General features: G+C 34.9%; 1 protein-coding gene across 1 annotated transcript in view; it reads right to left on the bottom strand.

Annotated features, from left to right (window-relative positions):
* Positions 1 to 26,547, bottom strand: part of LOC150093017 (sushi, von Willebrand factor type A, EGF and pentraxin domain-containing protein 1-like) — a 154,957-nt gene that overhangs the window by 110,754 nt on the left and 17,656 nt on the right. Inside the window, exons 2-4 of the mRNA XM_090414101.1 lie at positions 18,858 to 19,113; positions 8,352 to 8,528; positions 1,330 to 1,488 (exon numbers count right to left, since the gene is read on the bottom strand). Coding sequence (XP_090270227.1) covers positions 1,330 to 1,488; positions 8,352 to 8,528; positions 18,858 to 19,113 — 592 coding nt within the window. The remainder of the gene's footprint in view (positions 1 to 1,329; positions 1,489 to 8,351; positions 8,529 to 18,857; positions 19,114 to 26,547) is intronic.

Below are 26,547 nucleotides of genomic sequence, written 5' to 3'. Positions count from 1 at the left end.
TGCATTGGACTAACGATTAGCTGTCTGATAGATAACAGCAGGTTGTGTATGGGGAGTGATATCCCAGAAGAGGAAAGTCATTAGTGGTGCAGCCCAGGGATGACTGTTTTGAGGCCATTATTGTTTAATTTGTTATGTAAATGACATTGAAAGGGTTTAAATAGTTGTTTGCAGACAATAGAAAGTTGGGGAGAGTTATGAGAATTAGAGCAGTTGTAACCTGGCAAAAAGACTTGAATAGACTGTATGAATGAGCAGGTGTGTGGGGGTGTCAGTTTAACGCAGCAACGTGTAAGGTTTTAAATAATTACTAAAGTAAAAGCCATAAGACTTCATTTCGGCGATGTAAAATTGCATAGCTGTCATTCCAGTGAAACCTTTATCAAATGCACTAATAAAAGGCGAAGATATAGACGCTTGGGCAGCGCTCATATCTTTTAAGTAGTGCAAGCTAATGCAACTCGGAGATGACGAGGATTGTATTCTCGTAAGCTCTCGGGTCAACTTACGAAACTTTCATAGTTTCTACAAACATTAGCCTTTGAAATAATGTTGGATCTAGTATCCACTTTGTCTATGTAATGTAAGGTTTTAAAATTTGGGAAGCAAAAATGGGATGCAGAGTATAGGTATAGGATTGGTGTGGATATTTTAGAGAAGATGGAGGAGATGAAAGATCTGAAGATAATGGTGGATAGGGACTTGAATATCGTGGACATTTTACTAAAATTGTGAGGATAACACAGCGGATTATGGAATGATGCGGAGAACACTGACGTGTAGAAGTAAGGATGTTGTAATTCCATCGTATAGGACTCTGATCAAGTCGCATATGGATTATGTGCACAGATTTTGTCGCCAGGTTTTCAAAAGAATGATGAGATGTTGAAGAGAGTCCAGAGATGATTGACTAAGTTGGTGTCTGGTCTCTGTAATGTGGAGTATGAGGAGAGATTGAGAGAATGAAAATTGCAGAGCTAGTGGATAGAAGGAAGAAATTTTTTATAGAATGCTTGGAAACAGAAGGAGAACAAGAAGCCATCCCTGGAAGTTGTACAAGGAGAATGTGAGCAGTAGGGTGAAGTGTAGATTTTTGGCATGCATAGCCTGAGAGTGTGGTGAGTGCAGGTACAGTGAATGCATTTAATTCAACGTATGATGGGCTGTACTTTGAGAGTGGGATCTGTCGTGATGAGTTTCTTGACTCTATGAAGATCTGATAATAATGTTAATAATAATATACACACATGTATATACACACATACACTAATTTCTTCATATACTGTCACAATAATAAACTCCATAATATAATAGTTAAAATTTTCTTACCCACGCACTTCTTTCCCATTTTTCGATATCCTTTCTTACAGTGGCAATGGTCAAGACTTGTACTTCCAGGATCTGATACCTGGTTTGCATCAGGACAAGTAAGACATGATGAAATGTCCCCTGGCCCACTGGTTGGACGGTACGTGCCCGCTGGGCACGCTGTAAAACAAAAATAATTTTTATTCATTTTAATAACTAAAATCACACTTAAAGAAATGCTCCCATTTTCTTTGATCAAAAATAAATGTAGTTAACTATGGTTATATAAATATGTACCGTCATTTGTTGCACATTACACTAAAGTACTGCTATTTGTAATGAGTATCAGATATCACTCAATAGCGATAAATAAGATAAGGTATAATTAACCATAGGGCTTTATTACCATCATTCCCCCCCCCCCGTTTTTTTTTTCTTTTCTTGGTTGTGACGTAGAAACTGCCATTAGATAATGCTGTTAATTCTCTATCTTGAGCATTTTACAATGACATGTGCATAAAAATTAAATTTAATAAAGCTTTACTTACTTATTTACTAAAATAAAGAGCCAAAGCTTCAGTTCGGTGATGCAAAAATAATAAAAATCAAGTGGATATCAAATCCAGTTATTTCAAAGCCGAATACAGAAACTATAACAGTTTCGTATGAAATTTGACCAGAGAGCTTATGGGAATACACTCGCCGGCATTTAAACTTTGAAATCCGATATATTCGACTTTCAAAATAATGCTAGATTTAATATCCACTTTATTTTTATAATTTTCTTACTTATTTAAATGAAATTAAGTTTTCTCTAAATTAAAATTAACTTAAAAAGTGAAATTAAATTAAAATTAAACTTAAATGAAGTTAAGACATAAGAATTATTCCGTATACCTGTGCTCTTTGGAACAATCTTCCCCATACTGTTTTCCCCAATGATTTCTACTCCCAGCCTTTCAAGAAATAAATTCTTTCTTTTTTCTCTCTGACCACACACACACACACTGCATTATTGTGTCATAGACTTTGACACGTTATTGTGCATTATTGTGTGTGTGTGTGTGTGTGTGTGTGTGTGTGTGTGTGTGTGTGTGTGTGTGTGTGTGTGTGTGTGTGTGTGTGTGTGTGTGTGTGTGTGTGTGTGTGTGTGTGTGTGTGTGTGTGAGAGAGAGAGAGAGAGAGAGAGAGAGAGAATGAGCTTCTTTCTAGATATCTTTCTAAGTAATCTGTAAGCACGCATTTATTTCTCTTTCAATATTTATCTCATATAATGTATGCATATAACAGTTGCACTCTGGTCGAATCGAATTTAATTGAATTTGGTATTTGAGATATGTTGTAACTTTTGTCATCTCAACATAAAGAGACTATATAATCTTACAATTTTAGGCAAAATGTTTATATACGAATTACAATATTATTATTATTATTATTATTATTATTATTATTATTATTATTATTATTATTATTATTATTATTATTATTATTTCTCACCTCCAGGGAGTCTAAAGACTCATCGAGGGAGGGCACCTACTCTCCATCTCTCCATCTCCGTCATCATCTACATTAGCGCCATCTATTGCCTACCACCACCACCACTGGTATTTCCACAGACAATCACAAACATCCATGCCCACGGCAGGATTTGAACCCGCAGCCTTTTGGCTGGAGAGCGGATACGCTAATATGGAATACAGTTTGGAATTACTGACAAAAATTTATTACTTTTGTCTGTAATTCGTATAAACATGGGCCTTTATAAGCATTCAATGAATTGTTATGCATAAAATTAAAACCTTTCTGGATTCGATTGCTGGTTACCGAGTGACGTCGGTATACAAAATTCTATGTAGAACTAAGGAGATAACTGACCAGATCAATCGACAGCGATGTAGTGCCATTTCGTATTTAAAATACAGTACATTATAGAGTCCGGTGGCATTAATATAACGCAGGCTCAGGGACATGAAATGCATCTTTTTTTGTGATGATTTCAGATCATTTCCACAAATGTTTAATTTGCGGAAAATTGTCCCATTTTCCCGGCGTCTTGATATATTTAAAGATTATTCCTATTTTACTGATCCTCTTATTTTTACATTTTTAATATTTAGGCGGTAGCAACAGTGCTTTTAACCAGAGCACATTGAAAAGGCATCGTAATATATTTTTGAAAGAAATAATGGAATGTTAATAAATGATTCTAATGCGAATTTTAATAATTGGTATGCATTTGCGCAATACCGTGCAATATCAAGTCTAAGATGTCTAAATGATGGCCTTAACAGAAGGTAAATGTGGCTTCTATGAAGAAATTATGTTAGTTATGGTGGCGCCGTCTCCAGCTTGCAAAGAAATACAGTATGTGAAACTAGTATCAACATCAGTTCTGGGAAGGACTGGCGGCTGTATGGCGGCTCTGAATTCTCTCCCACTCTGCATCTGTAAACTTAAAATTATCTACTTTTAAATCTTATCGACTCCAAAAAAGTCTACATAGCGAACATTTACTCCTTTTTCTTTAAAAAAATAGGCAAGACTACCATTTAAAGTTTAAAGCCTCCCAGTTAAACACTCAAAAGTAAAGAGAAATTTAGAAACATCTCTCTAATTAGAAACGTTGCATAAATCAAGAAAACCATACAGTTATCTTCTACATGGGATTGGATCAACAGAAAAAAAAAGAGGAAACTGAGAGAAGTTTATAAAAGGAATAGTTTATTTTTTCTTGAAATTTCTAATGGTCATCAAAGTAAATCCCCAGTTTTCGACACAGAATTGTAATGGATTAAATTCGGTATGGAAACACACTTAGAATATTTGTTGTTTTTTATGAACTAGGACTATATATTCTAAGTAGGACATCTATCATTTTGCATGTACTTTTTTTGGATGTTTTTTTTTTATTTCTTGTTCAACAACTTCTGCAAGGACATTCATTTAAAAACATTTTTCTGTATCTCGAAATTACTTTTTTAATATAAAAATTGTAAATATACAGAATTTATTTTAAAATGCTAAAATCGGAGCATTTGACTTTGAAATCACTCTGCTATAAACATTCGCAGAAAAACAATGAACGCATATTTCCTATCGAGACGCTATTTCTTGTTTATCACAACCTAGTATTGTTTTCAATTTGAAAACTATGCTAGCTTTAGTAACGCACTAATAATTGCTTTAATCTGTGTTCTTTTTGTTCTGACATCAGTTACCACTAGGCAACTAAGACAATACTCAGGGGCGGCAAGTTTGGAGAGCGACAAAAACCGAAAAAAATTGTATCTGAACAATGATCTCTTCTTCCTTTACGTAAGCCTAGCGGCCCGTTACGATTCGAAACCGGAAATCCTACGGAATAGGTCGGTCAATCTTTATTCCCGATGTGTCCTATGTCTGTAGATGTGTGTATTCACGGGGCCGGTTTGCCTGTTCTGGAGGGTGAAAAACCCGAGTTTCAGGGTGAACTCCCACTACCTCCATGAGACCAGGTAACTCACCTTTCGACCAGATAAAGGTTCCTCACGTCACGGACGGGAATCGAACTTGGGTCTTTCAGACCAAAGAGCTTCGTCTATACTGACTGAGCTACGGATGCTCAATTCTTCCGTTCCACCGTTTTTTGTTGTTGTTCTTAATTTTACTTTCTTTTAATTTAGGGGGAAGCAAAATAGTCCTTGCCTAAAGGCAGCATATACTCTAACAACGCTCCTGTCTGACATCCTTCTCCATAATGTTCCTTATGGGACCTTTATTTAGTGCTCGAAGTGGCTTTTACCAGCATATAATTCTTGTTCTATTTAACAGAGCACTTACTATATTAATTCTTACCTAAAAATATGGTCTGCTGCGAGGAGCGTGCATTTTGGAAAGCTCTACCTAATATAGACAAAAACATTAATCGTTCTTTTCATGATGTTAGTTAAAATAAAACAATTATTATCCAGTTTGAAGTTTCAGCGAATTGTCTGTTTTTTTAGAGTGAATTCGAATTGCTTGTCCAAATTGTTTGCATTGAGTTTGTCAACAGATTGACATATCCACTGCTAACAGATGCAATTCTAAACGTGCTGCTTTTTTTTATCAGAAAGCATAAATATTAATTCATTAAATCTTAATCTCTAATTTTATGTTAAAAACATGTGAACCAAATATATTTGCCTTGTAAAACGCATAAAAATAGAAATAATTATGATAAAACATAGCATAAACATAACGCCAATATTAAATAAATAAATATTTTTTACATTGGTTAATTAAACGGAAAAAATGTTATTATTGAAGAAAGTAAATTCTTGAGAATAATAAGCTTCGTGATAACAATTGAGAAAATGATGATAATTAAGATTTCTGGAATAAAAAAAGGTTATATTAGTATTTTTAATTGCTATGTTTGTGTGGATGCCATTTTTTGCCACCAGCTGATCAGATCTTAGTTCTTAGATCTTAGATCTCAGAGAGAGAGAGAGAGAGAGAGAGAGAGAGAGAGCAGCCAAAATCACTTTCAAAGTCCAAACTATTGCACAGCTTTGTTTTGGAGAGTAATCCATCGTTTATTCAACAGCTGAGATGAGCGATAAGCGAGAGAAAACAGCACAGGGCTCATCACATTCATGGCACATGGGTGATGTAAAATAACCTTGATGATATAATTGATTCATTGTTAAATATACAATCATTTAGAAAGTTTGAACCCTTGTTTTGGCTGTATTGTAAAAAAAAATACTATGTTGAGAAGGAAAAAATGCGCACTCAGTGCTTTTCTTAAAAGAAACTAAAGCTTAGAGGAAGGTAAAGTTTCGGCGAAGCTAAAAACATTTTTTTTTTAAGAACAGCAAGCGGCGTCTGCTCATTTCAGCTGGGACATTTGAAACCATATTATAATCACATTTTTATGTTTCTTCTTAGCTAAGCGCATGGACAGAGTTCGTGTGAGTTTATTTAGCACGCTTGATCTGTTTCATTTTCAGGGTTCACGCATAACTCACAGATGACATACTTAGGCCATGCTGCAGACAGTCAGCAATAAAATACCATTGCTTAAAAAAAGTTCTATAGATTTCGAGGCGATTTCTTTTCCCACAAAATGTTTCACTCTTTCCACCCTCCCTCGGAACATCTTATGAGAAGTTCGTTAAATTTTCTGATATGAGTTAAAATCGAAGGAAAAAAATTAAAATAGAAGAAAACTAAGGAGTTCGTTAAAAACCACTGGCCTTGAGCATCCGTTCATATATCTAGCATTGACTGTGCCTACCAACATAAGATTTCTTTTCAGATTACACTCAGGAAGAGTTATTCCCGTTTGAAAATTTGAAAATTTCCCGTTTGAAAATCCACGTGGCATATTTATCCATAAAGCGATAAATATCAGTTCTAAATTTTGACTGTCGATCATAAAAGCCTAGAATCTTTGTAGATTATAAATACATTTTACAGGTCTCTAGTAAGTAAAGTGATGATGGAGTCGTGTCAAAGCGGTAAAGCAAAATCATGTATATTCATAAAGCAAAATCATACAGTAAATCGACATGATTTTGCCATTTTCATAAAAATTTTAATTTGGTATTAAAACAGTTTGATACCAAATATTTTGCATTGCCGAAAACCACCATTGCTTCAAAGCTATATTAGCTATCGCATTCCAGTGAAGGCTTTCATTTTGATTTTAATCCAATCTTTTGATTGCTTTAGCATGGAACATCTAATGTAGGATTGACTATCATTTATGAAAGATTTTCTTGACACCAAGCAAGAAAGAAGCCTTCACTGGTTTAAGTTGTTAGTGCTTTCTGCTTTTTTCCCCTGATGTCGTTTCAAAATGACAAAGTGTGTTCTCAAGTTAAAAAAAAATGAAAGTTATGTTTTTTTTTGTTATAAATAATTTTTAATAAATTACATCTTATTTTGTGAACGAATTTCAAAAGAAATAATAAACTCCCAAGTAAGCTGTCGCATCAAGAAAAGTTATTATTTGGCAGAATAGACTTTTGATGAGGAATTCAACAGCTTCAACGAAGTTTTTTAAGTGTTCCTTGTGGGGGGGGGGAGTCCAACGTCGGCAGACGTCTTCAGACTCCAAAGTTAATCCTGGGAAGGTGAAACATTAGATTCCGAGTGGAATCTTTGTATGTTCCTTTGGATTTAACATTAATCCTGAAGATACTAGTCGAATTCAAAATAGCATCCCTAATATTCGTGAGGTATATTAGCGTAATGTTATTAATACCAATTTAAGAATTTTACATATTTGACAGCAAATGTTGGTAAGGTGATTTTTACAAAGATATAAGCGCAAATAACTGCTTTCGTCAGAAGATATATATATATATATGGAAGAATCATCCAAAGTTGAAAGTATGGATCTTCGATAGCAATGTGAAGGCCATACTCTTATATAGATCAGAGACATGGAAATTGAAACAAAGAGACAGTAAGCCAAATTAAATAGTTTTCAAACAAAGTGGTTACGTAAAATATTGAAAATATATTGATTACGAGGTATTACAAATAATAAGTCACATAAACAGAGAGAGCAAAAAACTAACACCAGTGAAATAAAAAGGCGCAGATAGAAGTGGATTGACATGCTGAGAATGGACGGAAGAGAAATTCTAAGAGTAACTTTGACATTAAGCACGGAAGGGGGGGAGAGAGAGAGAGATAGGCCTAAGCTAGCTCTGAAAATGGGGTGGGGAGGGGAAGGAGGATAACTGGAAGGATGGGAAAGCTGTAGAGATGATTTACAAAATGACTTGAAAAAGGCAGGGGTAACTGAAGAAGATAGATCTCGACCTTGTGTGTCAGAGGACATGAAGAGGATAGGTAGGTAAGTAGGTAGTAGACAGTTATATTAGTCTCATACATTTATGACTGCTAATGTAAGATAAATCATCAAGTTCAGTTGGAAGTGGTGATGGTTTATTTAAATACTCATAAAACGTGGTTCGTTTAGCAAAAGCATCTAGATATCCAAATGTTAATCTTCTTGTAGTGATCTTGAGAAATTTATAAAGGAAAGAAAGAGAATGAATACTTACGCTTGCAGTCACCTTTCAGACCTGTACCATAGAAACCCGCATGGCACAAGCAAGCGTAATGTCCGGTGTGGGTGCCACATGTGCAGTGAGCATTTGCATCGCAACAGTCACTGCCCTCTGAACAAAGTCCTGCGCAGCTTTTAAGAGCCTGGGGTTGATAGCTTCCAATGTGAAGATCTGTAAGAAAATTTAGTTATAAGTGAACAATAAGAAAGAAACATAATCTGTGTGATAATTACTCGAATACTCTTTCATGTAGTAAATTGCTGTATTATGCCTAAATTTAACAACAGTAATTTAGATGAATGAATCTTAAAACCCAGATTGAAGCAGGCAATAATTGAAAAACTGGGTGTTCAGTCGTTGCTTACCTCTACGTGATCTGACTTGTAAGTCAAAGAACAAATGGAAAAAAAAGTCACTACTACCATTCTAGTATCATAATGTTTCTTACGGAAATAATTGATCTTTTGCTTATTTAAATAGTTTGGAATAGTTAAACTGACCTGCTAAAAATCCAGTTCATTCATAAGAAACTTTTTTTAAAAAAAATTGTTTTTAGCCATTCCAAAATGTTATTCAGAGAATTTAGGACTAGACAACCATAATTTTTTTAATCAAATGACAGTGATATATTAATTATAAATTCATTCGAAATTCAATATCGTTCATTTGATTTTGAACGATAGTCAAAATCAAATGATTAGTCAGCTAGTCTAACCTGAAGTTAGACTAGCTGACTAACTTCAGGTTAGTCGGCTCATACGGACGTGAAAGATGTTTTCTCCCTGTAGGAAACTCGGGTTTTTCATCCCTCAAAATAGGCAAACCAGCCGGAAGAACGCGCATTTAACAGACGTAATACGTTGGTCCCATAACTTTGGTTGCTTAGGTTATAATTCCGAAACCCAGCCAATTAAAACACCATATTCATCTACTCCTTGCCCACCTAATGTCTTATTAGATAGATATGAAAGTTCACTGTCTTCAGATTGCAGTATTGCAAACAGAATAGTGACAAGCACTTCATTCAAGGAGACTCAGATACGCCCTTATATCGCCCTGAGAGTGAATCGCTAATTTCTCAATTGTCCAATTTTGGAAATTTAACTATAAATAGTTAAATACTTATTCATGTTTCAAGTGTATACTTTCAAAAAGCTTCAATGAACTTGAATTTCACTAACGTTTTCAGCAATATGTATGTCGTAATAGTTATGGCGATGATTTTCACAAAGACAGAATACAACAGTCATATAAACTGTTCCGTGTTTGTGAAAATTTAAACTATGTAGATTCAGTGTCTTGTTAAATGATGTTTTACTATTTAGCCCTTGAATTATATTTAGCCTTTGGTACAAACTAACCTACATACTAACCAGATACATTCCAACTACTGAAAAGAATGTTTTAGTAACGCTAATGGTGTACTTTAAACCCATTTAAGCTTAAAGGTACTACAGTATTTCGAATATTTGAAACTTTTCTTTTTCGATTCACTGTAGTACCTTTAAGCTTAAAAGGGTTTAAAGTTGAAGTGAAACACTTGTACCTGTCCTAAATTATTTTAGGACAGGTACAAGTGTTTCACTTCATTTATTTTCATGTTTAGTAGTTTACTGCATCTCTTCAACCGATTTGGGATCGTAAACTTTAATTTTAGGATCTTTTCTGTATATTTTGTCCACAAAAAAAAAAAACAGATCTCAGCACACATATCTAGCTGACAATTTAATCAAAGTAAAATGTACGTGAGAGGAAAATTTGACTAACCATTTAGAGTAGTAGCGTGGTGCCATTGCCACTCCACATCCATGAAAGCACCATTTATAACAGATCCGGGAGTTTGTATACTTACGATGTTCAAAGAATAAAGCACTTAACCTTGCCTGGCATTACGAAATTGTAATTTCCTTAATGGTGCCATTCCCGGATTTGCTCAATGGGTCTCCAGTTTCGATGTAAAGAAGACCTCTCTAAATTTAGTTAAATTGCTTTTTGCTTCTGTATCTTTAAATGAATCAATAGTATAGGGAATTTTTTTTCTAATTAGAAAATACAACAAAGTAGAATTGCATGATTAGAGATGTTGAATATTTTGTATATTATTCACTGATCAATACTGAAATATTTTGCTTTTTAATTGCCTCCATAGTTTTCGCCGCTTCGTCTGACGCATCAAATTCTCTTCAAACCGTTATATGCAAGGTACAATCAATACACACAATTTGTTTACTACGGACATATATAATGAGGTATGGAAATTTATTATGTAGCATAAGAGGACCATGGAATCACCTGATTCTATTTGCTTGTAATAGGTGATATTATTATATAGTATAATATAGTTATAGTCATCAGAAATTTAGAATGGTAGCATCGAGTGAGAAAAGATGCTCACTTAAAAACTAGACACCGTACTAGTTGAAATAATATCTAACGCTCGAATATAGAAAAACTTCTACTTAAAGTATTAGAATCACTATTTTACGCTATTTAACCACTCGCAAAGAATTTGAAAAGAAATTATGTTTTAATTCGACTAATTTCGTGAAAACACTTTGTTTCACTTCATCAGGAAATAGCACGAATAATTATAAAACTACAAGCAAAGTAGTCCGCGCGATTAGCCTAGTGCAGTGTTTCTCAACGTGGGGCGTACGCCCCACAGGGGGACAATGAGAAAATGTACATATTTATATTATACTTTTTCAGAACTTGGCTGACTATTATGCTAGAGGGGGGCTTAAAATCTTTGAGACGTTGAGGTGGGGCATGATCCAAAAAACGTTGAGAAGCACTGGCCTAGTGGCTGTGCGCTTCGCAACCATATGCCCTGGGGAAAGTGTCCTATGTTCGATTCCCGTCGGTGATGTGAGGAGCTGAAGGATCTTCCTCAGCCATAGCCAAGTTAGCCGGTCTTGGGCGTGGACAGTAGGTTTTTCCCCCCCAGTTTATTCTGGGGTTTTTCATTCCGCAAAGCAGGCACACCAGCATTGAGAACTCAACACTACAGGACATAGGATACATCGGGGCGTAGGGCTGACCACCTTATCCTGTGAACGGTTTGAGGTCGGTTGACTAATAAACCCTCGACACCGCAAGGTAAAAGAAGGTAAAAGGAAGATGAGATGAGATGAGACAAGCAAAGTAATAACAGTTAGCATTTCTAGTGAAGAATATTTGAAAACGTTTAAACAACGGAAAACTTGCATTCGCTGTTACGCTGACTGCTGGTTCGTAGGTTGCTTGTATACTGCTGGTAGACTCAAGTGTGGTTGATGGATTAAGGAGGACCAGATCTGATGTAAAATCATCCCTTGTTTTTTGTTACACTGTCGAGGATACTTCATCATTCGGACTCTCTTTGAATGCTCTTGCGTAAAAGCGGTAATTAATGTGATACATTTCTACTAAAGTGTCTGAAAAGGGAACGAGTTGACCACAAAAGCAAAACTTGAGCAAGGCGGAGCAAGAAGCTTCGTGTTAGCACAGACTTCAAAGTTGTGCCCTGAATGCGAACCTCGAGCAAAATGTGCTCCACGATCTCTTTAATGCATATTCTTATTGAACGGAGTAAATAATAGATGAAATTATGTAGTAATGACCTATATCGCCGCAATATAGCTTATCTACCTGAAATACTGTTTAGTCTGTTGATCAGGAGATGGTTCTGGTTTTTATATTCCGTCTCTTACACAGAGAATGAATGCATTACTGATATCATTCAAGGGAATTCCAGAGATACTGCTGTGAACCTCTTTCATTAAGCGGTCCGGCTGTCTTCTGAATAATACACAGAACTAAACCCGGCATTAAGGTATCTGGAGATTTCCCCATTAGCCAGTACATATTTTTGATGCTGCTGCTGCCTGCTCGTAAGATAATGTCGAGAGAGAGAGAGAGAGAGAGAGAGAGAGGAGTTCTTCAATGCCAACGATTAAAGGAGAAAAAAGTATGCATTCTGGTATAAAAAAAATCCCTCAAAAACAACACAAAAAATAAAAAAATCCAGCAAAAAATCACTTTCACAGCCCTACTTTATTACACTTGCAGCATAAACTCAAACAAACACAAATCGGATCTAGATGTCGCTTACAGACATCTAGATCAGACTTTCTGCTTTTCGTTGCACCTCAAATTGCAGCTATAGAAACCACGGCACATTTTTCCAAAATGGACTCTGTAGAAGAAGATTGCTTCTTCCATAACATTAACCATTATGGTTCGTGCAATCCAGTGTTCCTTGCCAGAGTACTCCAAATCTAGGCATTTCCTTTTCACTTTCTTCAACACGAAATTTCATTGCCCAATTCTGTAATACTTATTTGCTGTCTTTACCATGCTCTACATTCTGAAAATTATTCTGACTGCGAATTTTTATTCTGAAGTGAGCTGGAAACGATGCTGAAGTCTCTGTTGTAAGGAGTGATCTAAAAAGCATTCATTTATCCATCGGAATATTAGATAACATTAACACTCATGAGTTTTCTTAATAATTTCTTCTTCTACTTCTAAGTAAAATTCACCTGTCCTTTCGTTAATTTAGAACACAGCCATTGCAAGTTTCTATACAGTGTAGAAGATGAAATGTATTTCATTTTCCATTAGTTACTTTCGATCTCGTCCTTTGACAGGCGCCAAGTAAGCGATCTTTAGAACTTCTATTCTTCCCTTTCATAGTGTCAGACCATTGCTTCTACTCTCCTGATCAAAATTCTTATTCCCTGAAGAGATTACACAAATAATTCTTACTGGAAGTTCACGACATTTGCAGTAAAATCATTAACAAATCCAAATGAAGAGTCTTCTCCATTTCTCTCCATTTCAGAACCCTTGTAGAAGTACTCAAATTATTCAAGCTTCAAGATCTTCCATAACCAATGTCTTAATGTTGATCTCCTCACTAATATCAAGTGGGGGTGAAGATAATGTAGGTAATTTCATTGCTATTAAAACACACTCCTGTATTATTATCCGAAAGAGAGAAAGATACTTTACTCCCTCTTACTTTTGATAATGTTCCGATTCCCAGTCGAAAATAATTTCCCACTTCTTGGACTGGCTTTCACATCTATCTTATCCCAGGATAAACACATCACATCCATAGCCTCCTCATCCTCAAAAACCTTATCCTATTCTCGCATTTGGAGTGGTGCATTTAAAACCTCTCTAAGAATTCTTGATTGTATACAGAAGAGGACAGTTTGCATAATAGGTAACTTCTTTCTTAGATTCCCTCCAGATGCTTTCTCTTAGGCATTCTGTTTCTGCATTACGTCTTTTTCATAGCCAATTTCATGAGCGTTGCTCCACCGAACTGGACAGCACCATTCTCCACACTTTGCTCTAATCATATAAGAACACCAGCAGCCAGGTAAACATCGTACACAGTTCAACTTCTAACATATCTTCACTCCATCTGCCTATGTTCTTTGAAACAGCCTTCCCTGCACTGTTTTTCCCAACAAATAAACCCCACCTTTTCAAGAAACTTGTTAATAGATCTTGCTCTCTCTCCCAAACCACTTGCCCATACAGTACTGCTGTGTTATCTTGTGATCTCTCATGTGTAGGGTTAACATTATATATATATATAGGACCAAGAGATGGCGGCAGTTGTCTGTCATAGTCTCTTCTCTGGCTGCGTATGAAAATCATTGATAGCCTTAGCCACGATATATCGTAACCAAGTATATATTTGCAGAAATGATCTGATTATTTTATTGACAATGCCTGCAAAGTAAACGTCAAATTTCCAACGGAGAGAGAGATGCCATGTTCAAACAATACATAATATGAATTGTGAGGATCACATTGATAACAACCTCTGATAGTGAAGGATTAAATATGCTACAACTATACTACAATAATCAGAATTAGTGATCCGTTAATTTGATAGGACTCGATTCTCATTATTCCTAAAATTTTAATTTTAGTGACGTTGAGACGAATTTACCTAAGAACTCACGCATGGTGAAATTTACGATAGAATTATACACTACTAATTCACTTTCTTGCATCTCAATTTTCTGTAATAGTTATTGAAAAATCAGTTTTAATAGTTGTCTGTCATCCGCCATAATCGTCTGACGACTACTTTTTGTTGAACTAAAACATTCTTTAAACGAAGGAGACTTCCTGAAATTTTCAGTGTTTCATAGAACTGCTGCAAATGAAAATATTATTAGATATATTATAGATATATTAATAGTAAACAGCATTTGTTTCTGCTGCTGTCAACTCGGTGTTTAGTGAAGCTCGAAAACACCTCTAGTAAGGCCAAATATGACTACTTTTGGCCTCTAAAAGGCCAAAAGTAGTCATATTGTTATTCATATACGAGAAATGCGACTGTTGACATCCCAGTTGACTTGTAATATTTGTTATCTCATTGAATATTATTTCATTTTGTATTTTATCACCTAAATGAAGTCGCTTTATCCACTACTATTACTTTATTTGACACTTATGTAACATTTTTCCCTAGTAATACAGATCCATTATACTTAAATAATAAACACTATACATATTATAAGAGAGTTATTCAAAAAGAAAAATAATACGAGCAGCTGCATAGAAGAATGCATAAAACTTTTTCATTGTATGCCATTTATGAAGTGAAAAACAAGTAAAGGGATTTATTATGCTTTGAGTGTATTAGTTAATCTTGAAGTCAATATATATTTAGTCTCATGATAACCTTAAAAAGTCATCCATTGTTTCGTAAATAATGATCTTTCTTTGAATAACATTACAATATAATTATGCAAATCTCAAATTCAGTACAGTACATTATATATGTAAATTCAAGCAAACAAAAATTTTTTACAATAACCAAGAATTGAACATTTAGTTCTACTATTGATGGCTTTATTTTTATTCTGATATAATTCACCAAAAACACTGTACCCTATAATAACAAGTTTTAAATGGAATCCTCTTTCTAAAATCCATACATCGGCCATTTCGAATTAGATTTCTATTCCAAAAAAAAACGGTAGATTGGACAATTTATTATTATCAGCTCTCTGATAAGTATTCGTTGATCTGATTGCATCAGATATCAACCGCAGGGTGTTATTAAACTGAGTATCGATGAGCGTTTTCAAACACGTGAGCAATATTCAGCTAGAGAGAGAATACCAGATCTAGAGCTGATGAGCGTAAGGTGATAGCAGAGGATTCCCAAGAGGATCCACAACGCTTTTGAATTATGTACTCCGAGTCTTGATTTTGGCCGCTGTATTCTCCAGCGGCTAAAATCAAGTGTATTCTCAAGCGGCTATCCTACAGGTTTTTCCTGTAGGATAGCATATGGTCCCTTGTAACATCTAGATACTTGGGAAACTTTTTATGTCGTAATGCAGTACAATTTAGGATGACTTGAAGTTTTTTATTGTCAAGCCTATTGTTCAGATGGGAGCAGGAGAAAGAGCGATGTCATCTGCATAACAGAATTTTCTGGATAGCGTATCAGGAAGGCTGAAATATACAGATTAAAAGGAGAGGGTCTAACACTGATCCCTGGGGTAGACCATTATTTAGAATTTTCTGTTTGCTAATTTATTTTCTTAGAGTCACTTGAAAATATCTGTCGCTTAACATATTGTTTACATGCGAATAGTAGTTAGACAAGGGCTGACTTTAATAAGTTTATATATTAGACTCTTACTCCAAAACGTGTCATAAGCCGCTGTGAATTCGATGAATACTGCAGCTGTTTTCAGGTGTTTTTGAAGGCCTGCTTCTATTAATGATGTCAAAGATAGAACCTGATCAGAGCAGCTGTGGTTGGGGTAAAATCGGTCTGTTCTATGGGTATCCGGAGAATTCATCGAAAAAACAGTTAATCGAAAGACAATTCATCGAAAAAACAGTTAATCGAATGAACAATTCATCGAATGACAATTCGTCGAAAATACAATTCATAGAAAAAAAATTAAACGAAAATTTTAACTTTTCGAAAATGTTATGATAAAAGTGATCCATTTAGAACAAAAACTGAACGTGCAGAGTGAGATAGCAATGCTACTTTAATAGGGAATAATTATAGAACAATATGGTTTCTGATTGTCTTTCTTGTCCGATAACTGTTTCATGTCTGTTCATGGGACTGATTTGCCGGTTTCCGGGAGGGAAAACCCATCATACGCAGGCTTCACTATTATTATTGTTACGTAGTAATATGCGACTTCAATAGAGCAATTATTATGGGATGAATTTTACTCAGATTCGCTGTTTGAAACTTTTACAAGAAAATGTCGAACCGTTCAGTTTTCAGTTCAGCTATATTCAGGGCAACAAAGAAATCACGTGTCCAAATTACGTATTACAATAACTCTCTGACTTAGCGGAATTAGTAGAAGTTGTCGTTACAAGAAGTACCGACAACTTCTACTAATTCCGCTAATTCCACTACAAACACTGAACTGTGCAGACGACAAGAAGCTGTCTGCACTGTTCAGTTTTTGTTCTAAATGGATCCTTTTTATCATTACATTTTCGAAAAAAAGTTTCGAAATGATATTAACAATTCCGCTTTCGCTGGATCAATTTAATGAAATTATAATTAAAATTTTCGGCGAATTGTTCATTCGATGAATTGCCTTTCGATTAACTGTTTTTCAATGAATTTTCATAGAACCATGATAATGTGGTTAATCCTATTGAAAATACGTTTTTCAATAGGAGTTTGTATGTGCAGATACAATGTAACTAGTGCTGTAGGTCTGTAGCTCTGGGGTTGATTCTTTGGTTTACCAGGTTTTAGCAGAGCAATGATTTTTGTCTTCCTAAATTTTTTTAGGTGGGATTCCAGTTTTTAGAATATCAGAATAATCAGAAAAGAATCCTTCATACCATTTTTTGGCATATTTTTTCAAGTTCAGGACGAATTCTGTATGAATGCTATCAAACCTAGATCATTCCCAGGTTGTAATAACTATTTCTTGGTGACACGTGCCTTGTGATATGGTGTTTTATCTCGTCAAGAAATGTCTATCACATGCAGGGTAAATGGTGTATATGAATGGGTGTTTTTGTTGACATCAATATTCAGGTAGGCCGCATCATTCATGTATTGAATACTTAATCCAGGTACTTTTTTTCTGTTATCAGAAAACTTACGCAGTGTCCGAAAGACATGTTCCAGTCCATTATTCCTTTGCTTCTGCTGCTGCTGTTGTTGCCTTTCATGGTTGTGATCAAGTGTGATGGATCTGTGATCCATAAAATAACAAGAACTGGGATTTGTCACTGCAGGCGACTTTTCTCTCGTCCGGTGTCCAACACACACTAGCCCTAAGCTGTAGTTACTTGTTAACTTACCTTAGCCATAACTACTGATTTTTGATGGGCAGACGTGATACCTTAAATGGTCGTCTATTGTTACATCTCCCTTCGGAACAGTCTGTACTAAATCAACTAAATCATGAGTTTTGACACATTAACTCGCACACTGCAGTTGTAATGCGCAGCCATTTGACTAATTTGCATCTTTTGTCTGCTTCTCCGGTGATCACCTGTTTCCAGACAGATACTTGATGTTGTATTCGTTTTTTTTTTTCGCGCTTTCCATCCTCTAATAGTAAAGCCATTATCACACACACACACACACACACACACACACACACACACACACACACACACACACACACACACACACACACACACACACACACACACACACACACACACACACACACACACACACACACACACACACACACACACACACATTAATAATGACAACAAAATTTATAATGCATTTCAAACATATCCTTATAACGAATTCTGCTGAACTACACAAGCAATTTTATCAGGTTTTTTTAGCATTTTTAATCAGTTTATATCAATAATCTTCTTAGAACAAGAAGCCGTAATGAAGTAGAATTTTTCGTTATTCTATATTTTATAATTATGGCATGAGTGCCTTAAACAAAAACTGAACAAAATTTTCATTTTATTCCACTTTGGTACTCTATATTCCCACTATTATGGGGGAAAGTACTGTTTACTATATACATCTTTAGTAATAAAATATGAATTTCATTCTACATAATGTATAAAACTTCATTAAAATATCCATAGCACAAATGAACACATTTTTAAACCTATAATTATTATTTAAATTTATAAGTTGTAAAGATATTAAAGAAGCTTTAGTTAAAAGAATTCTGTTATGTGTATTTAGTTAACCATAACATTGTAATAGCGTAGAGTATGACTTCATTCGGTTATGGCATCGAAATTTTTGTTGTCTGTAAAGCGATGTTAATACTATTCATAGGCAAGAAATATTTGTTATATTGCACCAGCTACATCACTGCCGTTACTGAAATAGATGCTTAGCTCGTAACACACTGAAAAAAAGTATTTTTTATTTATTTTATTTATTTTTCAATACTAACCATAAGAAACCAAATACGCTCGTTTTCGGGTAGAGGAATATATTAATATTCATACATTTTACTTACAATGACTATAGTTGTATTGACTACCCACCTTCGTGGAGAGCTCTACGAGCCAGTGCTTCAAATTCCTCGAAGCTATCCAAGATGTAACTATGTTCCTCGGGAGGATCCGAGGCCATATCATATAATTCACGTACATTGCCATTTTGAATTCCAAATGTGAACATTTCAACTCCTTGCTCACGAAGTACATTAGCAGCCGGCCTGGGATCTCCTCCATTGGAATATCCATCTGTAACCAAGAAAACGGCCTTGGTAGATTTAGGACGAGCGTTTTCCAAAACTTCCTAAACAGAATGGAAAATAGTTATCAGTAACACGTACATTAAATGTGCATTATCTTTTTTTTACATACATTAACGTGTATATGTTACAAAAACAGAATTATACCGAATACCGAGAGGTGGGGCCAAGTATAGTATTTTCTCAGTTTCTGTATTTTAGCGTAAAAACAACATATGAATCTTAGTAAGACGGAGTCATTAAATGTATTAGAACCAATGCAGAGTGTTTGAGACTGTATTAATAATCTTTCATTTTCCCAAAATATTTTCATTTATGGTGTCCTGCTTAGCCAATAATCTAATATTACCGTTTATGAAACGATAACAATATACATAAACATCAAGTCTATTTACCTTATATTCCCTATACGTTGTGTAAAATTCATTCACACTGGATGAATTTCGTCATCCGCTGGAGACAGGATGTTGCTGAACAAAAATCCGAGTTACATCTTTAGAACAAGAAAACCTAATTCTCTAATCCCTAGCTAACCCATGCTGATATATGATAGGTTTGTAATCTTTGATAGGTGGAGGTGGGATTTTCCTAAAAAATTCACTGCGGTTATCATGATAATTACAAATAAAGAAACGGTTAGCATCCTCATCCCCAGTAAAACGTCACTAGTGTACTTCAATATCAAGGTGCATGTAACCATAGGCTAGCAGAGGTGTAATTGATTATATAATTGTGCAAATCAGAAGACTGAAGTTGGGATTATAATTAAAAAAATAATAATAAACACGGTAACAATGTCACTATTTTCGAAAAACACATAATCGTCGGGACTTGGGCGTTGGATACCTCCATCACGGATACAGCATAACTCAAACAGCATTCCTTCATATTTAGATAAGATAATTTCAACACATACCGGCTACTAAACTTGAAACTTTTATTCATCAGTGGTTTCCGTATAGGCATGCGACTGCCAGTACGGATACTCTTCAATACGTTGCGCATAGTTCGGTGAGACAATGGGTGGGGAACAGCCTTCATTAAATGCTTTAGTCAATTGCGGCACGCAGGATGTTCTTCGTGCAAGCCTTCTCAGATGACGGCAATCTCGTTCCTAATAGACTGTCTTAGGATTAAGAGTTACACCTCTTAGACAAGCAATGTGGGTTATTTTTCCATTGATTAAACACCCGGGATATCTCACTTTCGAGAAACCAGTCAGCTACGTTGTTTTCAAAATCGTGACTTCAACCAGACGGGCACCCATAATAAGCCCTTTATCGAATCCCGAAAGATCCTTTATTTTTCCTATTGTGATCAATATTATTGTAGATTACTCACCAGCATCATCATTAAATAGTTGCCACGTGGTGACGCACGTGACCAAGTATTTTGCAGATACGCTGCATAAGTGACGTTTACGAACACTTGCATGAAGGTTTCTAATTCAGTGGTCAGAATCAGATTCCTTCTTTTTTTTTCAGAAAACTGAAAACTACTTAACTAATGAATTAAAGTTCATAAGCAATACTATGATTGCTGATGGATACAGTCGTGAAAATTCCTGTATCTGAATTCGAGGAAGTAAGTTACTTTGAACTGTGATTGTATTAAATTTCTCCCGTATATTCTGGGTCTCTACAAAATAGGTGCTGGTATTTTCAATGCAAATATCTTTGAAGGGACTAGTTTAAGGATCAAAACTAGATTAGATAAGTGGGACCGCCACATAACTTTTTTTAAGAATACGAAGAACTGACTACGGCTTCTGACCTAATGTCCAATCCTCACCTTCACGTAGTACTCATTTAGTGGATATCAATTGGATATTGAACAAACTAGGATAGGCTGGCATTTTCGGGACTTAACCGGTCAAACTGCATTCATATTGGCTTAAATCACGAAACAACAATAACAACAAAATATGATGGTATGTCACCTGGAGAAACGAGTCCCATGCTGTTTTCGCCTAAGAACTAGAGTAAACACTGAAAAGGAGCTACTGGAACAAGCTCTCAATGTCAGTAGAAATGAAGACAGGTACCATCAACATTGGAGGAATCAACAAAAAGAAGTCGAGCTGGCAGGAAAACTAGAGAAGTACCACACGGACATAACTGATGTTACTGAGACGAAGAAAATAAAAACAGGTGAACTCCTGCTGAATAAAAAAAAAAATAAGATGTTATATTCTGACAATAGTGTTCAGGGAAAGGATTGAAGAGCAATAGCATTCATCACCAAACACGAAAATTAACTTCTTGATTGAGAGGCAATTTCAATTAGTTATGCAGGAAAAATTAAAAATCGCGAACCGGAAAATGGAACTAATTTGAACTTATGATCCCACAAAATGTTCTCCCTAAAGAAGTAGAGGAAAATCCTGGTCCTTTCATCGAAATCTAAACAGCAGAATAGAAAATGAACCACAAGCATATAGAAATGTTTTGGGAAACTTTTGAAGAAAGGATCAGGCTAATAATAATGCTAAGTGCCTGCTTTATTTCTGTTCAGGATATCGACTAGTCATCACTGACATCATGTTTCAACATAAAGATGTGCATTAATTCACATGAAGAGAAGACACAAGAAAAAAGAAAAGCCTTTTTGACTATATTATTTGACAGTGATAACCTCACACTGGTTCGGGACGGAAGGGATTTGAGATTGAAGGTCGGATGCTTGGAATAGAGCTCTTAGTTCCCATCTATAAAATGAAAAACAGAGAAGAAGAAGCTAAGAAAAATTGTGAAAGAGAAACACAAGCTGGGTTTAGGTGAAATATAGGTTGTGTCAAGATCTGATTTTTCACTTTACGACAAATAGTTGATGAGAAATCGTGAGAATATAACAAAGATCTATTTAAGTTTTGTACTGAAAAAAAAAAAGCACATGACAATGTACCTAAAGAAAAGGTGTTCAGAAAATGTGTTCTACGGTTACAAGGGGTAAATGGAACAATATATTTTCACTTTACGATAAATAGATGAGGAATTGTGAGAATATAATATAACAAGGATGCATTTAATTTTTGTAAGGAAAAAGCACATGACAATGCAAATAGAGAAAAGGTGTTCAGAACTCAGAACTAGAATTTTAGTCACAAGAGGTGTGACTAAAACAACGGCATTCTCAGTGGAGAACCTATAGAGCAAGTTAATATTTCAGCTATTTAGACACAATTTTTAGTGAAGATGGAAAATTATATATGGTAATAGACAATAGAATAAGCAAAGCTGGTGTGATGGAGAGCCAGTTGAATAAATGGATGTGGAATGAGAGATAAATTAGCTAAAACCCTAATCTTGTTTAGCTAACCAATTTTAACATACGGATCTATGCGTTGAGTTGTTAATAAATATGTTGATCGAAGACTGGAGACCACAGATGCAATAGTTCTGAGAAAATTAAGGGGAGTGAATAGGCAGCATCAATGGCAGAATCATATTAAAAATGAAGACATTAGGAAGGAAGTTGACATTGTAAGCATTCAAGAATGTGTGAGCAAAACAAAACTAATCTAAGGTGATATGATCACCTTAGATTAGCTTAAACGGAATGGGAGAAGTCAGGAAAAATAGGTGTTTGATGCCAAGATGGAACTAAAACGACCCAGAGGCATAATTGCATCATTTAACTTAGATTTTGATATTCCTCAAAATCTAAGTTGGGGGATGAAAAGTTCTGATAAACACCTAGAACAAAAATGACTGCTTTGTACAACAAGGGAAAGACTTTTTCTCAGATGATTGTATAACACTTCGTGGTGAATATGTAGAATAATGTGTAAGTTTCTACCTCAATTCATTCATGGTGATTATCAGAACTTTTCAGCACACCTTCGATGCAGTTAGAAGTGCTCCAGAAGATAGAATTTTAATAGCTGATTAGTGATACACTAATTTGGAGGAAACTTGTTGATATGAGATTAATAATAATGCGAACTTAATCGTGTGCTACTATCATAGTATCCTTACACCCTTTAAGAGTACATATCACAAAATTGATGACGACGATGATGATATTTTTGAAATTAAACAGTTAACTGTTACCTAACCCAAGAAGAATATACTGCTCAAAGATATTTGTTTGCATACGCGACTCTTATTCTATTTACATGTCAAGATGCTTTCAACAAAAAATGTGTTTTGTTGAAAGTGTTTTATGGTATACAACTTTTGATTCAGTCATTCGTTTTCAAGGAGGAGTTAGGAAGACAATTAGGCTAATCCACCATCTGATGATAAATGTAAGAAGTGCAGATATCTTTAGATGAACTGTCATAATAAGAGTCGAAATACTTCTCAAGAAACTTGAGCGTGTTGGTGAGTCACTTTTACGAAGTCACACACACAGTGGAATTTTGGAGTTCTACTTTGTTCCTTATCCACTTCCTTAATCCACCGTTTACATAGTGCTTCAATAAAGATTGCGGTATAATTTGCAGATCGTTCATCATATCACTGAAATTGATAGATAAGACCGTTTTGAGTTCACTATGATTACTGTGAAAAGATGGAAGTGGAAGGTAAATAAGTTACCTGAACTGCTCTGTAAATAAGTTAGACTGCAAAATACTAATTATGGGAAATACTAAGAATAGTGATCAAAGCTTTAACCACCTTTACAACGAGTTGCCTTAGTGTTGCACTACCTTTAGACTTGAACTACATTCAGGCGCAAACTTAACTGTTTTGCTTGCTTGGGAGAAGGAATAAAAAAATCAAGATTATAAATTTACTTGGTATCCTTAATATATATATATATATATATATATATATATATATATATATATATATATATATATATATATATATATATATATATATATATATATATATATATTAAAGATACCAAGTAATTTTATATATATTAAAGAATAAAGATTTTATTAAGGAATAAAAAAATCAAGCTTATAAATTTACTTGGTATCCTTAATATATATATATATATATATATATTAATATATATATATATATATATATTAAAGATACCAAGTGATTTTATATATATTAAGGATACCAAGTAATTTTATAAGCTTGATTTTTTTTATTCCTTCTCCCAAGTAAGCAAAACAGTTAAGTTTGCGCCTGAATGTAGTTCAAGTCTAAAGGCAGTGCAACACTAAGGCAACTCGTTGTAAAGGTGGTTAAAGCTTTGATCACTATTCTTAGTATTTCCCATAGTGTAAAACACATCTCACTAAGAGATGTATACTGTTATACATTATGGGTGGGGGATCACTACCCAGACCGGTTTCAACCTTTTTTGAGGTCTCCTCAGTGAGTAGCTAGACACTGAAATACCAAGGTTTTTAGTAATACAGAGCCTTATCAACTTTACCTATACAAGTTGCTTTTATAGGTAAAGTTGATAAAGAATATATTAAGGATACCAAGTAATTTTATAAACTTGGCTTTTTTATTCCTTCTCCCAAGTAAGCAAAACAGTTAAATTTGCGCCTGAACGTAGTTCAAGTCTAAAGGTAGTGCAACACCAGGGCAACTCGTTGTAAAGATGGATAAAGCTCTGATCGCTATTCTTAGTATTTCCCATAATGTAAAACACATCTCACTAAGAGATGTATACTGTTATACATTATGGGTGTGTGTGTGGGCGGGTAGTGACCAAGTTTATAAAATTACTTGGTATCCTTAATATATATTAATATATCCCCAAGGTAAAAAACTTTTCATATATATATATATATATATATATATATAGAGAGAGAGAGAGAGAGAGAGAGAGAGAGAGAGAGAGAGAGGATGTTCAGCAAGTCTATATTGTTACGGCTTATAGAACGTAACGTGGTAGAAATGTTCATTACATGAACAGCCGCAGACCTACTAGTTTATACGAAAGTTTATAAGCCACAAGTGCAGGGGGTGGGGGGTTGATAAACATCGGGTAGGCTAAAGTTTATCCTTTTCAGAATCTAAAAAGGAAGAAAGCCTATTAATTGTGCTAAAAGTTGCATCGAATCCAACAGATCGGAATAGTTTGGCGATCCTCTCAGCAACACCCTTCATATAAGCGATAACAATACGATCGATAACTTCCTGAGAGGCAGTCGACTTGGAAACTTCTTAATGTTAATGACTTTGTTAGCGAATGACTGTGAAGCCGTTAGAAAGTGGTTTTAGAACATTTATTTCTTGCGTCAACAACGCTTCAGTAGAGCATAGTGAATGAGCCTGATGAAAGAGTCTTAATGGTGCCAAATGTTTTGATAAGGATGGTAATGTGGTTGAGCATGGATATAAAGTAAAGTCTGGTGTGGGTTTTCTGAAAAGTACTTTAGATCGTTCCTCTCTGTCATTTACGTGTAGCTCACGTGCTATTGTTATTGAATCTTGGCTTTACTGCTTTGTGCTTAATTTGAATTGTATAACTGACAATGACATTGAAACTCGGGCGAAAATTTTATGGAATAAAATTCTCACGTAAGACTTCAGTTATCAATTTGTATTTAGTTATGTCTACTTACGTTCCTGTTCCTCGTAATAATCTTTACAAGATTACAAGATCTCTTGTAAAGGTTTCTTATATCGGAATTCGAACTAGAGGTTTTATAACAGAATTTAAACACCAGCATTCCTCTGTGGAAACTTTTTAAATATTTATGAATTTGTTCCATTTCGAATTCTAATAGTGTAACTACGCACTGCAACTGTGAACGAGACATGGATTATAAATGCGTGGCAAGTATCCCACTTTAAAACGTAGCTTTGTCGTTCGCAACATATTACAAATCCTTGTAATATGTTGCGAAATGTTAGCTCCATGAAATTTATTCCATACATATTTACACATGATTACTCTTTCTTCATTAATAATTATTAATATCACCACACACATGCACTACTAAGAAATCTGACGACTATGATTTCATTATTAGAACTCGAATCAATTAAATTTCTGTTTAAAATAGGAATAAATATCAATTTCTCACGCAAGAAACCGGAATTCTGAAAATGAACCATTGTTCATCTTTGACATAAGTTGTTTGAGGTTGAAATTTAAAGAGTACTCTACCAAATAACCTTCATTTTGCCTTTTGTTAGTGCGTTTCTAGGGTTTTCCTCACTTTACTATTTTCAAGTCTCTTTTGATATCGGCATAGGAAAAAAAAAATCAAAATTACTATAAGCATTCGTGTCGAAAATTCTGCAGCTTCATTGCCAAATGAAGATCGAAAAAAATATTTTTGAAAAAAGCCTTAAACTAACAATAAACTGTTTAAAATAACTATGAAATGTCAGTACCTCAGCTAGTACAGCCTCTGTATCTCAGTCGGTATAGAAGAAGACTTTTTGTGAGAAAAAAACGTGGGTTGTTCTTCGCGTCAGTGACGTGAGGAACCATTTTCTGGTCTCTTTCGTCGAAAGGTGAGTTAGCTGATCGCATACGGAGGTGTTTTTTTTTTTTTTTTTTTTTTTTTTCCACCCGAAAACTAGAGTTTTTCGTCCCCCAGGCCT

This window comes from Typopeltis vanoorti, chromosome 24, assembly GCF_054136105.1.
Source record: "Typopeltis vanoorti isolate ZY-2024b chromosome 24, IOZ_Tvanoo_1.0, whole genome shotgun sequence".
Classification (NCBI taxonomy): domain Eukaryota; kingdom Metazoa; phylum Arthropoda; class Arachnida; order Uropygi; family Thelyphonidae; genus Typopeltis; species Typopeltis vanoorti.
Note: the sequence above shows the minus strand (reverse complement) of the source record. Positions and strands in the feature narration are given on the sequence as shown.